Source organism: Falco peregrinus, chromosome 1 (assembly GCF_023634155.1).
Source record: "Falco peregrinus isolate bFalPer1 chromosome 1, bFalPer1.pri, whole genome shotgun sequence".
In the NCBI taxonomy this organism is placed as follows: Eukaryota; Metazoa; Chordata; class Aves; order Falconiformes; family Falconidae; genus Falco; species Falco peregrinus.
In genome coordinates, this window is record NC_073721.1 from 65,314,804 (window position 1) to 65,331,186 (window position 16,383).

A 16,383-nucleotide genomic window follows, 5' to 3' on the forward strand; every position below is an offset into this window, starting at 1 on the left:
GCCGCCACCTCACACCCTACCCCACCAGCCCGCCCCGCCACCCAGCCCATTGGCTGCCGCCTCAGCCACCGCCCTGCTCCTCCCTCCTGTCATTGGACAAACCCTGCCATTCACTCGCTCCCCTTCCCTCCACCTCGCTCTGTGATTGGCTAGCTTATCTCGTTCTCCTCGTTCCCGGTTCCATCCCTTTCAAGCGATTGGATAACTTTTACCGTCTGTCTCCACCTCCCTCCGAATTTTACACTTTCCGATTGGGTAAGCCACTTCCTCCATCTCGCTCCCCGCCCATCTGATTGGCATGCGGGACTCTCATTGGGCCTCTGTCTCTCAGCCCCGCCCCCTCTTCCCGGCCTGCGCCGCCATCCTCTCACGCGCGCTGATGCGTCACTGCTGAGCCCGTCCCTGAACGTGACGTCTCCGCCGGCGATTGGGGGAGGCGGCGGCTCGCGCTTCCGGTGCGGGGCGGCCGGGCGGGGGCGGCGGAGCGGGTGCAGCGCAGCGGAGCCGGCGGGATGGAGCGGCCCGAGCGGGCTGCGGCGGCGCTGGGAGCTCAGCCCCGCGCCAACGGCTGCAGCGGCGCCGCCCACGGTGGCCTCCGCAACGGCTACGTGCGCGGCCTGCCCGCGCCCGACACCCAGGTGTGAACGGCGGGCGCCCTCCGCCGCGCGATCGGGGCTGGCAACGGCGGTGGGGGGGAGGGGCAATAGTTGCTTGTCTCGGGGGCTCCGGTGGCGGGCCAGGGCGTGTGGGGCCGGCCGGCCCCGGTGCTCTCTTCCAGGCGGGCGCCGCCTCGGTGCTTCCGCCCCGCTGCCTCGTCCCTCCGTGCGAGCCCCGGCTGGGCTGCGGAGCCGGGGCAGCCTGCAGCCGCCCCTCAGCCACCCGGCTGGGCGGTGGGGGGCTGCGGCCGACGTTCGTGGGCTGGCGCGGGTCGGGTTTGGGTGCCGGCCCCAGTCCCGGCCCTCAGCCGCGCGGGCAGGGCAGCGCCCGGGTGGTGGGCCTGGCCCGGGGGGGGCTGTTAGTGCCCGGGGAGGGGTGCCTGGCCCGGGGGGGGTGGGGTGTCAGCGCCCGGCTGGCGGGCCTGGCCCGTGGTCGCTTGCCAGGCTGGTAACTCCGTGTGAGCCGGCTGGCCCTTGAGTCATTGCTGTAGCTTTACTGCGAGGCTTTTACTAGCAGCACAGCTTTTGAACTTAAACCTCGATATAATACGATAGGTCTGTACGTTAGAAGAAAAGACTTTGGCAGTTTCTCACCGTTGTTTTGTTGTTACAGGCGATGGGGCTATGGGTACAGGTAGCCTTGAGTAGGGAGTTCCCTCTACAGAAGAGTTAAAGGTTGATGCAGCACTTCCCATCTGGCTGCATTAACACCCTGTGATACCAGTGTGTATTTGTGCTTTCAGACTTCCAGTTGTTTCTCTGCAAAACACTAAACTTTTCTGTTACGGTGTAAGGTTCTTAATGGTTCTCGTGAAGGCAGGCCCAGTGGTATGGAGCAGGTTGCGTTTCCTTGGACAGCCAAAGCTGCTTGAGAAGAGACTTCTTCCTCCAATGTCACTCCTCCTGTTGCTCCTTGTTTTCACTCCTGTGCTGCCCATTCTGGGTTTTTTTCAGCGTAGGCATGTGCAGTCACTGCGTGAACCAGAATGAGAACTGATGCAGTGTAAAACTAAACTTCCCCTTTCTCACCCCCACTCCCGAGTTAACTTTGACCCAGGGTACTTACTGTATTTCTTTCACTGGACGGACACTTACAGTCTTCCTGTGGCACTGGGGAGGTGATAACACAGTTTTGGGAGTGAACAAATGGAGGAAGACAGCGTAATACCTTCGTTTGGCAGCAGTGACAGCTTGTACTGGTTTGGGGACCTATGGCACTGGTAGTTGTGCCTTGCAAACACCAAGCACTGCTGACTATAAAACCATAGGTGTAAATCTTTGCATTAAGACTGAACATGCGTGTTCTATGAGTGTTTCCCCCTCCCCGTGCTTTTTAAAGAAGGTGATCTGAATACAGTTACATTCTTCTGCTCCAGAAGAACAGGAAAGTGTGGTAAAGAAGCTTTTTCCTCAAGGATTTTGTTCAGCTGTGTATATGGAAAACATGGGAGATGCAGCCCGTCAACATCAGGCTCGAGCAGCTTAAAAACCTTGCTGGTTTATGAGATGTTCTGTTCAGTTAGTACCTTGCATGTGATACTGTGCTCAAATGTGTCTTGGAAGCCTGAGGCATTTGAGGTAACTATTTCTAAAGGGTGAGGAAGGCTTATTGGGGAAGTGGTCATGTGAAATCTTAGCAAAAAGCCCAAATGTGGCATTGTCAGAGGATGTGAGAAAAGTATAAGGAAGTTTTATATTGTTCTGGCAGCTGCTTGCTGGTCAAGCAGAGATTTATAATTAGAAGTCTTGCATTCTTTTCAGGATAATTTCATGTGGGCCAGATTGCTGACTTTCAAAATGAGAGTCTAAACGTTGGAGCCTGACTGGAAGAAGTGAGTATTTAGGAATACTGGCCTTGTAGAGCTTCCTCATCATCAGTGATCGGAGCTTAGAGCTGCCAAAGATATACTTGCTCATGTGTCACAGGTTTGGCTATTTGATTGGCCTTTTGGTTTTTTGAATTTTGGTTGTTGTGCCTTTACACAGAAGAAGGGAAACATGTTAATGCTTACCACGTGTTGAGTGTCTGTCTGTACTATGTATATACCCATACAGTGCTTGAGAGTGCAGGCGGAGAGGTCTGCGGAATGCAAAGTAAACAAGTACCAAAAAGGAGGCAGCTTACATGTAAGAGTGCAATTCCTACTTAATAGAAAAAAAACCCAGAAAAGTAAGGATGAGTGGAAAAAAAGATGCTATTGCAAGAAGGCCTATGATGGGGTCCTTGTAGAGGCGAGAAGACATCTAGATAAAATGAATACATCAATGGGAAGTGAAGGGGGAAGGAAAGCCATTGGTATAAAGAAGTGTTGTGATCACTGGCAACTTATCTGGAAAAGCCTGGAGCTTTTGAGAGGAGGGCTTAGAGATAGGGTAGTACATCACTGTGCCCTCCTGCAGGGCTTGATAATACAGGAAAGCCTAACCCATTTTTAACAATGTGTAAAAAGGAGTCTGCCCCTACCTAGAACATCTGCTGTGGCAACCTGAGTAAGTTTTGGGGTTTTTTTTGTTTTGTTTTGAGGAGCGAGTGGGCTGGGTTACCCCACAAAGGTAAAAAAAGATTTGTATTAAAGGGTATTATCCTTATGGCACAGAATTCAGGCTTTCCTTACAACTCCCTCCACAGAAAGAGACTGGTATTTGATATAGCACAGGCTGTTTACTGTTACTCCAGCATGAGCAGAAGAGGGTGAAATTGTTCACCTTAATTTTTAAATAGTTTGTATTAATTTGTCTCTTGCTGGGATCTGAACTGCTAATCTTTCCCCTTGATGAGAAGAGAGAGGAACTTGGCTGCCTATTAAGACTGTGCAGTAACTGACTTTGGCTGCCTTGGAAATCAATGGAATATTATCAGTGGCTAGGAAAGTAATAATTTAAAGTTAGGGTTTCAGCATATTAAAAAGGCATTCTGTGGAAATACTAAGGTAAACAACAGCTCTTTTTGTTGCTTTCCTGGGAAATCCTGTGTTAAAATTACTTTGATTCCTAATCTGTTTAGAGATTAAAATTCAGTGAATGCAACAATCTCGCTATAAGCACCTTAAGACAAAGGTGGAAGAACCATCTAGCAATTAAAAACTGTGGGATATTGCAGAAGAATAAGTAACATTTCTGACTTAAGCTAAGGGAGTGCGTGGTTAGAAAGTATAGTGATCTATGGATGGATTCAAAACTGATTTAATGCTTCAGTGTAATACTGTGCTATGTAAGATGAAAGCCTGACATCTCAAAGGGTATTGTTATGATGTGAGGAAATGAATACAGCCAGCAGAAAGAAAGCAAATCTCAATAAAAGAACAGAGAAGTTACCTTATCAAGTTGTGCACGATTCTACTTTTTATGTCATTCTGGTCTGCTGGAGAGAGTCTAAAGTGAGTTCATAGAAAAAACAGTACTGAGGATCTGTCAGGACACTTGTGGGAATAATAAAGAGTGCAGGGAAAATTGCTTTTTCTTTCTGCAGTGCAGTTTTAAACTGGAATGTATTTCGCCATTGGAGTGTTTTGCTTTGAAGCAAATGGGTAATAGTTTTCTAATACTGCATCTGAAAACTTTTTACTTCCTTAGAAGAGGGAGATTGGGACATATTTAATGTGACAAGATGCCCTTTTTTCCCATGATAACTTATTGGAATCTAGCTATTATTGTAAACAGATTTTTAGTAATGTATTTTTTTGGACTCCTTAATTGAGCTTCTCACCTTAGAATGGTTTGTTGTGCTTCTAGAAGTTGAAGATGAAATAATCTCAAACAAAAAAAAAAATATTGGAATGTAGGTTTTAGTTACCAGGTTCTCAATTTCTGTTGTGTGCAGTATCTCTGAGTCAGTCAGACAGGAGCTGGAATGATACAAGCAAATTTTAATTTCCCTGATGTTTCTAGAAGGTCTTCAAATGACGTACTATGGTAATCTGCAGATAGCTTATTGTTTACATGCTTTTGTAAACAAGGTTTCATCCTATTTCCTCAGGAAGACAAGGAATAGTTTGGTTGAAGAAAGTGGGAGGACTACAGGATTTGCAGTCCCTTAAAATGTCACAAGTCCTGAATGCTTGCAGCTATTAAAATGGACAGCATAGATATTTTTTCCTGAAAGCTTTTGTGTGTACGTGCTAAAAACTGCTTGTGTGGTCCTGTGATTTGTGTTTGGTTTTCTGAGAGAGCGCAGTCATACTGCTTGTAGGCTCATCTCAGGGGTTCATCTTGACTTTATAGATGCTTTTGTTGGAATTCAGGTTAATGTAACTTCTTTGGGAGAGCACGCTTACAAAGATGAGTGCAACAAATACTGAAAGTTTCTGTTGTTACAGGGAGTTGGTGGTAGCAGTGATGTGAATAAGCCCTTGTTTCAGATGAAGGTTAGGATAAGACAAAGATGTTAAGTAGCTGCCCTATCTACTGGTATAAAAAGGAATTTGAATACAGAATTGTGAGGTGGGGTGGGTTTTTTTCCACATCTGCCTGCTTATTTAAAATGCAAATATTTCTGATAAAAAATTGACCCTAAAGAACTAATTCTTGTGAACTTATTCAGCAAGAAGTGATTGTTGACCCTTACTCAGCATTTGTGAGACTGCATCTTGAGCACTGTGTCCTTTTGGGCTCCCCAGAAAGATGCTGACATAGCCATGGGAATCTGTGAATCCAGTGGAGGGCACCCAAGGAGCAGAAGAGGCTGGAGCACACGAGGTATAAGGAGAGACGGAGAGCTGGGTTTGCTCAGCCTTAGGAGGAGAAGTCTCAACTAGCTGACTGGAGGATGTAGAGAAATGGAGCCAGATTCTTGGACGTGTGTGGCAGTAGCCTGAGACGCAACAGATATAATTTGGAAGAATGGGAAATTTTGATTACATACAAGGAAAATAATTTTTCTGTGAGGGTGGTAAAAATACTGGAGGAAGTTGCCCAGAGAGTTTGGGGAATCTCTATCCTTGGAGGAGTTCAAGATTAGATTGGACATGGCCCTCAGCAACCTGCTTTGAGGTGGGGGGTTGGACACAACGACCACTGAGGGTCCCTTCCAACCTTGGTTATTCCATGATTACAGGAAAAAAAAAAGTCAAAAATTGTGGGAAAGTTTGCTCAGGATTAGACATTAGCGTTCAGTCCTTGAACCCCTGTAAAAATACATGCCTTAGGCCTTCTAGCATGTACTGTGAGGCTTGTATCGGGCCTGGGGAAAGAAATTATTACTTTTGCCTCTTGCTTGGCTTTTTGATTGAGTGCATTTATTGTGTCAGTAACATAAAACTAAATTGAGTAGAAACCTGGCTGACCTAGAAAAGACTGCAGTCTCCTTCAGGTGTTTTCATTGACAAAACTCTTTATTTCTGAAAAAGCATACCTGTGCATGAGGGTACTTTTCTAATACTAAATTCAATTATAAAAGACTGTAAGCCTTTGTGGAAGGAATAGCTACGCCACATTTGATCTGGCTAAATGAATATTTGAGACCACCATACTAAATTAGTAGATGTAGAACCAATGTTGTACTCGTTGAGAATTTGTATATTTGTACCGGTTTGAAAACAAATGCAAAACCAGATACCCATGGTAGTGGTTGGTGTGACTGGCTTCTCTTAGATTTGAGTATGTGGTACTGAGAAATCAGTTTGGATAAAGTGTTAAAATCTTTCAATTATATTTGGACTGCCATTTTAAGCTTAGCTGGTGATAAGCCTTAAAGGCTATAATTTAAAAGTTCATTTTACTTTATTGTAACTACTTGAGTGATATGTCATGTTGTATTTTTCTGTCTTAACTGTAAAGCAGCATTGTTTTTTTCCTAAATGTCATGCTTTCAATTTGTTGGAAGAAAAGCTTTATCTTAATTATTTATTGACTTCAGTTTCTCTAGGAGGAATATAAAACATGGGCCCAGCTTCAAGAAGGTTTCCAGGTGGTTTTTTTGCCTTCATTAAGAAATCACTCCTAGAAAAAGAACCATTTATAATTGAAGGGTATAGTCTTGAAGAATACTTGGAGTTGAGAAGGCAGGAAGTAAAACGTTTAGGAAGTAAAAGGTTTTAAATGTCTGTAAAAATAAGTGAGAGCAATTCTAAAGTATGTTGGGAACTCTTTCAGAGGTATCTTAAAGCCTAGAGATTGACTTGTTGGTAAACCACTGCAGACTTGTGCTGTCTTTGGAAATCTTTATTTTAAAACACATTTAGTAATCAAGCGTGCAGGTAAGGAATTTTCTGTCACAACGCTGTACTAGATAAAGGAACATACTAGTTTTAGAGGTAGTTTAAGGTCAGGAAAAGTATATTCTCAGTAGGATTTAAATTGTTAGACGTATGTAGTAAGCAAAAATACCCCAAACGTAATTGCATCATTCACTTGTTTAGGCTGGTTTTTTTCCTTTTAGCAACACTTAAACGTTGTGAAGATTTATACTGTAGGTGTGGCAAGTGCATCTTAACAAAGGAATGCCACATTTCTTGGCATTTGGAAATAAAAATATTTGATAATACCGGCCAACAAGAAGAGTAATTTGGAATACACTCGAGTGTTAAAGTTTGTCTTGTAAAACAAATTTCCCTCCTGTGTGTTTTTTTTTTTTAAAGCTTAAAATGCAATTCAAATAGTTTCATTTTAATTTTGATAGTAAGTATTTCGTCTTTTTACCCATGCAATAGTCTGAGATTTGAAGTCTAAGAACAAAGCAGCACAAGAAAAAGGGCAAACAGTAAAATTACCACAGAATACCATAAGAGCTTAGAGCAGCTGCCTGTGTGGAGTTCTCAGTGCTGTAGTTTCTGTAGTGTTGACTCCCCATATCCTTTATTATAAATATGACTGCTTTTGAGAGTTGAGGCACATCCTAGAGTGGATGGGCATCGCGTATCTTGCCATTTTATTCTCTATAGTTGGCAGGAATCTTTGACAAAAAAGTAGCTAACTCGTGGAAGCAGCCTTCCACATTAAGTTTCTGAAAAATAATAATAAAAAAAAGCTGCAAAGCTGCTAGTAAAATTTCTGCAGTGTGTGTGGTATGTGGCAATGAGAAGCTACTAAATTTTAATAAGACTTAGTGAAGTTGTGCTCCAGCTTAAATAATCCTTTTAAGCTGTTTGCATGAAGTCTGCCAGGTTCATCTGACTTTGTTCTTCCTGGCAGCATAAAATGAAGAAGCCTCTTAATACAGAGTATTAGGGGGTTTCTGGGGTAGCAGCATCACCAGTTATTGTGTACTTCTTTCTTACTGTGTGCTCTGTGTGTTGCATTTGGAGCATCTTCTGTCCCTAAAGTATATGCCTGCCATGCAAGATATGTATTCAGATCCCTCTGATAAATCCTGTGTGTTGTCTAACAGTAGTGTCTGCATATGATTCTGTGTTTAAGTATGGCTTTTGTCTTCTCACAAAACTTTGACGACTTAATGCTTTTGAAAGTTAAGCATGGTACCCTTCAGTCTGAGAGTGTTTGGCTTCTTGTGTGCTCCTTTGCATCTGCTGATTTCTGTCATGAGATCTTATCCAAGTTGTTTGCTAACACAGGTATAGCAAATATACAGAAACACCTTTTCCTGTTGTTTTTGAGAAGTTTTTGATGAGAAGAAGGTCAGGTTCAGATTAATGCCAGTCTCATACATGACCTGTTTTGAATGCCAGCAGCAAACACGTAATTACCACTGAAATCTGTATCTGCTGGTTTCATTTTAACCTTCATTGTAAATCCATGACAGGGTGAGGTATGGTGGTCCTTCTCTCTGTCCAAATTTAAAAATGGAAAACAGCGAAGGTACTGGTAAAAGCTGGTTTACTGCGGTTTATGGATTGCAATTTTTTAACGCTCTGATAAAGGAGTTAGATTCACATCTAGTAGGAGAGTCAAGGTTGTAATCAAAGCATGCAATTGGATACATTCTAGTGTGAATTTGTGCTCAGTGGGGTGACCTAAATAACTATCTTTGCGCAGATGACACTGTTCTGTCCCTAATCATGCTAAGGTAACTGCAGCAGGGGTATTACGTGAGGGGTTTTCCATATATGTCATTAAAGAGTTTGAATAACTCAGGATAGACAGAAATATCTTTTCTGTCTGTGGAGCTGGAGTCTCATTCGGATGGTACCTGACCTTAAAGCACTGCAAGACTGGATGCTGTCTGGAGGCTGTTGTGGTCTTTAAAGCATAACTTTGTGCAGTAGCTGGGTAAGAACATCAGGTTGGGTGTGCTTTGCTGTACAAGTGTACATCCACAATCCCATCTTCTGCCTATACTAGATATGCTATTGTGCTACTTATAATGCTTCTAATTTGCAGGATGAACTAAATCTGAAGTCTGTTTCCTACTGTAACATCTTATGAATTGGAGCTGTTGGCAGGTTGGGGAGATGTTTATAATCAGACCCCTTGATGTGTTTTGCTTAGACCAGTGCAGTCCTTTCTAGCTGTAGCTATATGCTGCTGCTGCTCAGTAACAAGTTACAATGCTGTTTTATGTGATTTCTTTCCCCAAGAGCTTGGCCCGACACAGGCGTTACCTGTGGCTGACTCGGAATGCCATCTCTTTGGTGCCTTCCATAACCAGCTGGCTGGTGCACTCTGGTTTTCTCCTGCAGTTGAGTTCCTTGATGTGACGGTGCTCTTCTGTGTACATGCAGTCTGGGCAGTACAGCAGAGAGATGTAGGTGAGCACACACCTGCTTTTTTGAACCATATACTTAGGTGAACTTTGACTTTTCTTTGTGGTCTCCACTTAGATATGCAGTGTATTCTAGTTCAAAGGTCACAGCAGACTTCGTTATGGTAGGACTTGAATTACTAAGGTGTAGCCACCTTCTCTCTTGGTCTCTGGAACTGAACTTGCTGCCCTTTGGCAGCAGGGTTGGAGCTCGCAGCATGTAAGCCTTCATTTGAAGGCTAATGTGCAGATTTATAAGGCATTCTTGGAAAACTGAATAGGCTTGTATCTAAAATGTGGCTACGAATGCCTCTTCTGTAGGCCACTTTAGTGTGTATTTATAGTCATTGTATGCTTCATGAAACGTCCATGGAATTGCATTCAGAGTATTTAGTGATTAATTCAGATAGGATAGTGTAGAAGCTTCTCAGCTTACATGGTAGCTGACATGAGAGTATAAGGGTGTATATGCATATATAACAATGCTTATGCACATTGGTGGAAGAACACTGGGAGGTGAAATTGATTAGAGTATGTGTTGAATCAATACAGGTATTCCCAAAAGAGCCTTTCTCAGTGAAATGTTGCGTTTTGACCGTGTGGAATAACTACTTTAGTTTTAGCATTTGTCACAAGCAGACACCTCTAAAGACCTGGAGAAAATTGGTATGCTTTTATTCTGATTAAAATTGTGTGTAGGTTTTGGTTTGTTGTTGGCATTTTTTCAGTTGCTATTTTCTGTTATTAGGTAGTCTCAGATCTATATCCTTAGGATGTAGCCTTTCACCTCCTCCAGATGAACATCCAGTTACTGGAAAAGACTTGAAAAGCTTTGATGTGATATCTATTTATTAAATGCTAGATAGTTTGCGAAGTAGTCACTACCACTTTTCTGTCTGCTTATCCAGAAATGTGCTACTAGTAGACAGCCCCAGGTAGCAGGTAGGTGGTATGCCTGCTCCTCAGTAGCTGCTGTTCACAACCTGGTCTGTCACCGTGGGGACACAAAATTCAACTTCAGTTCATCAAGCCATGAAATTGGAGTAGTTGGAGCTTTGGTGCATGATCTTTCTGAGATCTGGATGCAATAAAATTCTATGGTTTCATGAACTGGCGTCATAGTGATACAGTTAAGGAATCCCGAGAGGAACAGAGAAGAGAAAGCTTTCATGGTTTTTCCTCTGCAGTGTGGGCTCATCAAGCCTGCTGATTGTCGTGGTGCTGGTGCCCCTCCTTTCTCCCCAACAGCTGGGGGTTCTTGTTTGCTGAGATCTGTCGAATGAGTTTGTGCGTGGAGCAGTGCTGTAAAGACTATTAGGGTCTAATAAATAACCTTCTGCAAACCATTGTGTATTCAACCTGGATCAGTTCAGTGTCAGGAGGGATGCTGTGCTGAAAATCGGATTAGCCTTAGTTGTGCAAGCCAGAGGGTGACACAGGTGGCACAAAGTGGGAGTGAGTGGGGCAGGGGCAGTTGCTTCGGCTGGCACAGTTCCTGAAGAAAACAGTGTATGAACCTGTGGCCTCCACTAAAGCTTTAAATTGCCATAATCTGAGCTGCAATGTGGTAAGCAGGTGTTCCTACACCTGTTCCAAAGCATGGTCATTTTCTAGCTTAAGCCACTACTGTGTACAGTATGTTTTTAAAACTACTTCATTATTAAACCTGACCTCAAAATGCTCTAGGTTAGTTATCTGCATCTGGGTAAGTGCTGCTGCCAGAAGAGAAATTCCTCCTGTATCTTTGCTGTTTTTTCCGCACTGGCACCAATTCTAAAGTCCTCGCAACTAGCGTGACCAGAGGATTTGCTCTACTTAAAACTTTGTTCTGGATGTCTGTGTCAGTAGAAGGGGAGAGGTAGAAATGAGTATTAGGAGGAAGGTGCTGGTGCAGTCTCTATGCTCAGTAACTGCATAGCTATAGCATAATTGTATCCTCAGAGCACACCCTTGTTGTCTGAAAAATTACTTTCAAGATATTAATGCCAGGCTTGAAATGCAGACTTGCTTCAGCACCTGAGACGAGCAGATGTCACTTTCCAAATAATGCAGTGTCTGCTGAGGCCGGCAAGTATGTCTGCCTTTATTGATTCATTAGCTGTTAGAGGCTGGTACAACTCTGGGTCTTTCTTTCCCATATGATACTAGGAGTGCCATAGGTAAATAACTGGGTTTTTTCTGTCTGCTGGCCCCCACCCTTCAGTAATTATTGGCTGTTGTCCTTTTTTGATGTATTTAGGATCAACCTCTTTCCTAGGTGTTGATGTTTCTTTTATTAGAATATTTTTTAAAATACATTTCTTATTATGTATATATTTAATGCTATAGATAGGGGATTTATGTCTTGGAGAGTGTTCTTTCACATGTAGCAATTCTATTATAGGGTAGCTGTTCTGTAACTTTTAGGAATATAGATAGCAATTTCTATGTTTTGATACATTGACTTTTGAGATCTGGTCTTTAACTTAGTTCTTTGAACAAGTAATCTAGTTAAAACCATGGTGGCTTTCCCCGCAGTGTTATGTTGAGTGAGCCCTTGCCTTGTAGCTGTGAAGTTTTTCTTTAATACTCACAAATACTGTGTTTTGTAGTGGTAGTACTTGAGATGGACATGCACGTGTATTAAACAAGCAGTCAGGTTCTTACTTTCAGGAGATGGTATGCAAGTGGCAGGATGACTTTTAGTGTGGATTTTATGCAGAAAGCCTTGCTTTGTTCTGCGTGCTGACATATATGCGATGTTGAAACTGTGTATACAATGACTTTTTTGTCTGTGGTGTCATGTCCGCCTCGTGAATGAGTATAGCATTTACGTCAGCATCTTTAGGCTGACAGCTACGGAGAGACTAGCTTATGCTTGTTTTTTTTAGAGTAATACAGGCTTCCAAAGTTGAGTCTATTTTGATATTTTCCAGGGTTTTTTTTCCAATTCTCATAATTCTAAGAATACATTGTTTAGATTAATAAAACTATTCATTTCTGTTTTGTTTTTACTTGTGGCAAGCCTGGGAAGCCTTACTGTACTGTTATTTGTGCCTACCCAGTTCTTGGTGAAGGGGGAAGGCAATTTTTTCATTTTGGTTGGCCTTGATATAAGCGATGCTCTCCTATGTAGCTTCACAACCTAAAAGAACTTTAATGAGATGTTAGATTAAACTGCGCTAAATCAGTAACTGTGACTTTGGTTACATTAACAACTTGGCAACCTCATCTATGGAAACAGATGGTATTTATCAGTAATGGCTGGATCTAGCTGGACGTACTTTGAGCTGGGCTGGGGGGGATGCAGTGCTTATAGCTGGTTGGAGGGGCAGGGACTACTCTGAAATGCCTATATCGTTTCTTGAATGAGTATCTCACAACTGCTTCTCTTTAAATATTTACTATAGATAAATCATATTGTGCACAATGGAGGATTATACAAAAGGCCTTTCAATGAAGCTTTCGAAGAAACACCAATGCTGGTTGCTGTGCTGACCTACGTAGGCTATGGTGTTCTCACTCTCTTTGGATATCTGCGAGATTTCATGCGGCAGTGGAAGATTGAGAAGTGTCAAAATGCAACAGAAAGAGAAGAACAAAAGGTAACCGCTGGGAAATAATGGTAGGTGGGAAATGATGTGGTCAAGCTAGATCGTGAGCATTTCTTTCGGGAGCAGTGTTGGTCAGTTTTCTGCTGTTTTTCTAGTCTTCTGGATGCCCCAAATATTATGCTAGTACTGCTGTGTCATTAAACTAAATAGCGTTTCAATGCTGCATCAACAGTTTGTCATGTTTTAACCACCATGCAGCTGCTCGCTCACTGAGGTTATATCAACTTGCTGAGGGATGCCCTGCCTGCAGAAACAAGGGTTTGGGAGAGAGGGACTGCATATGCCAGCATCAGCAGCTAAATAAATGCTTACCAGAGGATCTGGTCTGAGTTTGACAGCAGTAGGAGGCTTTCTGATGCTGCTCCTGTGGCTGGGTTTTGATTTGGAAGCATGGTATTAATTCTCTTAGGCCTAAGTGGCTGCAAAGAAAAACTTGTGGATGAGAACCAGAGCACAAGCTGGATGACTTTAAATTCATCTGGAGTCAAAGCTCTAGCAGGTTAGCTGGTGAGTAATCTGAGGTACTGACTCCTGGCTCACTGGTAGTAATCAAAAGTAAGTAATTCCTGATAAAACCTATTCACAAAAGCTTCTGTTACCAGGTGAAAAATCTTGCCTGCTTCAGCAGTTAATCTAGAATTAGAGAATCCTAATTTTGAGTAGATGTAAAATACGTCTAGAGGCTTTTATTCCCCACAGGAATTAATTGCTGTTACGAAAGCTACTGTTTAAACTTGCAGTTTGCAGCCTATTTCCTGCTAAGGCTTAGAGTGAGCTCTCTCAGCACAGTATAGAATACCAGTGAGCTTTGCTCCAAAGGTAGAGTGAATTAGCTTATTACTCTTGTTGATCGGGATTCTGTTTTTCTCAACTGCTTTGGGGAGCCAGCCTGGCTTAGAAAATATTAAGGGCGTTTGTTTCCCAGGTTCTGGTTCTGTGTGCAGCCAGAAAAGCAGTTGGCTAGTGGAAGACAGAGTGGGTGGGAAGGACATCTCACTAATGCAAACAAATAATCAAGGGGAAGAAAAAAAAAAAAGGAAGGCTTTTTTGGAGGCAGTGCTGGAGTAAAGGGCATATCATATTACGGTAGGTCAGCTAAGATGCAGTAAACTAACCAATGCCTAGAGTTACTTTACAGTAGCTTCTTTTTGTGAGCATCATGAGGTAGAATTAAACTGATTAATAATAAGGCGCTTATTTCCAAAATAGAAACATTCTCATAGGACTTAAATGCATAATAGGTATTTCATATTGGTTTAAAAGTACAGGAGCTTAAATTTACACTATTTCCAGAACTGACTTCTGGAATCTGGAAGTAAAAATCTTAGACCCCTTTTAACAGTTACAATATCCAAATAAGGATGGCTGGCTTGAAACTTGACGTGTTCATTAATGTAATTTGTGCTGTGGTGGTTTGTGTCACTTGGGAACGTGACACCCTTGTATTTTTGTGTGTATATACTAGAAGCTGATACAGAAGAGGAAAATCAAACAGTTGCAGAAATCTACCAAGACATTAGAATAAAGGTTTAAATATTGGTCTGTACTGATGGTACTTGAGGATTATAAAGGAGTAAGTGCAGTGTTGGTGCAGTTACTCTGTACTGTAGTGGTTAATTTCTGTTGCACAGTTTTTGAAATACTTGTTACCATTATGTAAGGTGCAGGACTGCTTACGGTAGCCCTTTTCTGTGGGAGCAGTCATGACTTCACATGAGCGTACAAAAGGAGGACCTTGGGCACTAGGTCTAATTAGGGAATACATTATTGATATTAGGCTCTTGCTAAAGATTGTCACGGGGCACATTGAAGCACAGAGTTTATTAGCAACTGATTATCCTAGTTCTGAAAGAAATTTACCCTGAAATGTTTTTATAAATTAACTTTGCATTGCATCTTACCCTGAAAGGCATTTGCTTAACAAGTACACCTCCCAGACAGATGAATTGAAACCCTTTGAGTCTGCGTGTTGGTCATGGCTTGCAGGGAAGAGATGCATGTATTTGGTTTGTTTCGTATGTAAGATATCTGTGGATGGAGCTAGTAAGAAGTGCTAGTGAATATTGTGTAAGAATGAAAAATAGGAAATCCTGTTTAAAAAAAAGTTTTGCCATTGAAGAAATCTCAGCCTGGTGTTCTTCCCCAGATCACATTTCTAGTGCTTTGGTTGGAATAGCTGTTTCCTATATAGGACAAAGAGAAAAGTGATCATGTGAGGTCTAGAACATACAGTACTTACCCTCACACTTTGCTGCTTTAAGCTTTGTTTGCCTGCGAATGAATTGGTGAGAGCACATTGTAGTGAGTCTGGTGTGGGAGCTAGGTTGTATTTTGGTGCCGCAGGGGGCTGGTGGGTGCTCAATGACTTGTTTTCAATCAGTTTCTCATGATTTTCAAATATTTGAAAATCTCAAGCTGCTGGCTGACAGCCCACTCATCTTCTGGTAAGTGAGTGCAGATATAAGTGCACAGGAAAAAGTTTGAAACTCATGCTTTTTGTTTTTCTTTCTTTTTTTAATTAATGCATGCAAATTGGAGGAGCCTTGTGGTTGCTCTGGCAGATTTGTGACCTCTGTGTGAACAGTAACATTTTTCTTATTTAAATTCTAAAGAGCCAACTAAATGATTATGATTTTCTTAAGTATCAAGCAAAAGGGTTAGCTTAATAGTTCATAATTGCTTAGGTGAAAAGCTCAAAGCAAAGGCAGTGGGAGTAGCTGTGTAGCTGAACAGTGTGTGACGACCTGCTTTATCAGCAAAACAGAATTACACAGTGCGAGGAAGCATTTCATAAAGGGCTGAATGAACTTGTCCTGAAAGCCATTGAACTGAAGTATGTGGATTTTCTGTTGTGAGTTTCTGAAGGTGATCACAGTTAAAAGCATAATGTAAAGTTAGATCCAAAATGTAGTCTAAAAAAACCCAAACAAACAAAAGAAATCCCCAAAAGTCACCTTCAGTTTTTGTGTGATTTAGAGGGCAATATATTTCAGTAGAGCAAATCCTTCCTTGACTTGTCACTTAATATTGTAATCTTAGTCTGTGCGTCAGAACTAGAAACCGCAAGTGACTAATTTAAAGGCTTTCCAATAGGTCTATATTGGGACAGAGTCTGACAGTGAGTAAATTCCTTGGAATTTTAGAGCCTTGCATTAAAATTAATGAGTCCAGGAAAGCCTAATATTGACTCACTGTTGGAACACAAAAGGGTGAAGAGGGACAGACTTTGCTAGTACTGATTTCCAGGAAATAGTCTGATGGCTTTTGGCTTTGTTTAAAAATATATCTAGCTGGGCTTTTCCTGGAAACGAGTGTTTTGTATGTAGCACATCCTTTCTGAAGCGTTATCAGCCTTATTTAGGCATGGGTAAGTGGCAAAATTAACATGACCGTTCATAGTTACGCTAGAATCTATTTATGCATACCCAATTTAATGTAATGTCGTATAATGTAGTTAAATCTGCAAATGCTTGTAGGATTGTGTAGGCAGGATGAAAAT

The 16,383-nt window shown here is 42.2% G+C and overlaps 1 protein-coding gene across 1 annotated transcript in view; it reads left to right on the forward strand.

Annotated features, from left to right (window-relative positions):
- Positions 1-451: 451 nt before the first annotated feature.
- Positions 452-16,383, forward strand: part of SPTLC2 (serine palmitoyltransferase long chain base subunit 2) — a 78,836-nt gene continuing 62,904 nt past the window's right edge. The window contains exons 1-2 of the mRNA XM_055805166.1: positions 452-638; positions 12,681-12,875. Of these exons, the coding sequence (XP_055661141.1) occupies positions 513-638; positions 12,681-12,875 (321 nt within the window). The 5' untranslated portion in view covers positions 452-512. The remainder of the gene's footprint in view (positions 639-12,680; positions 12,876-16,383) is intronic.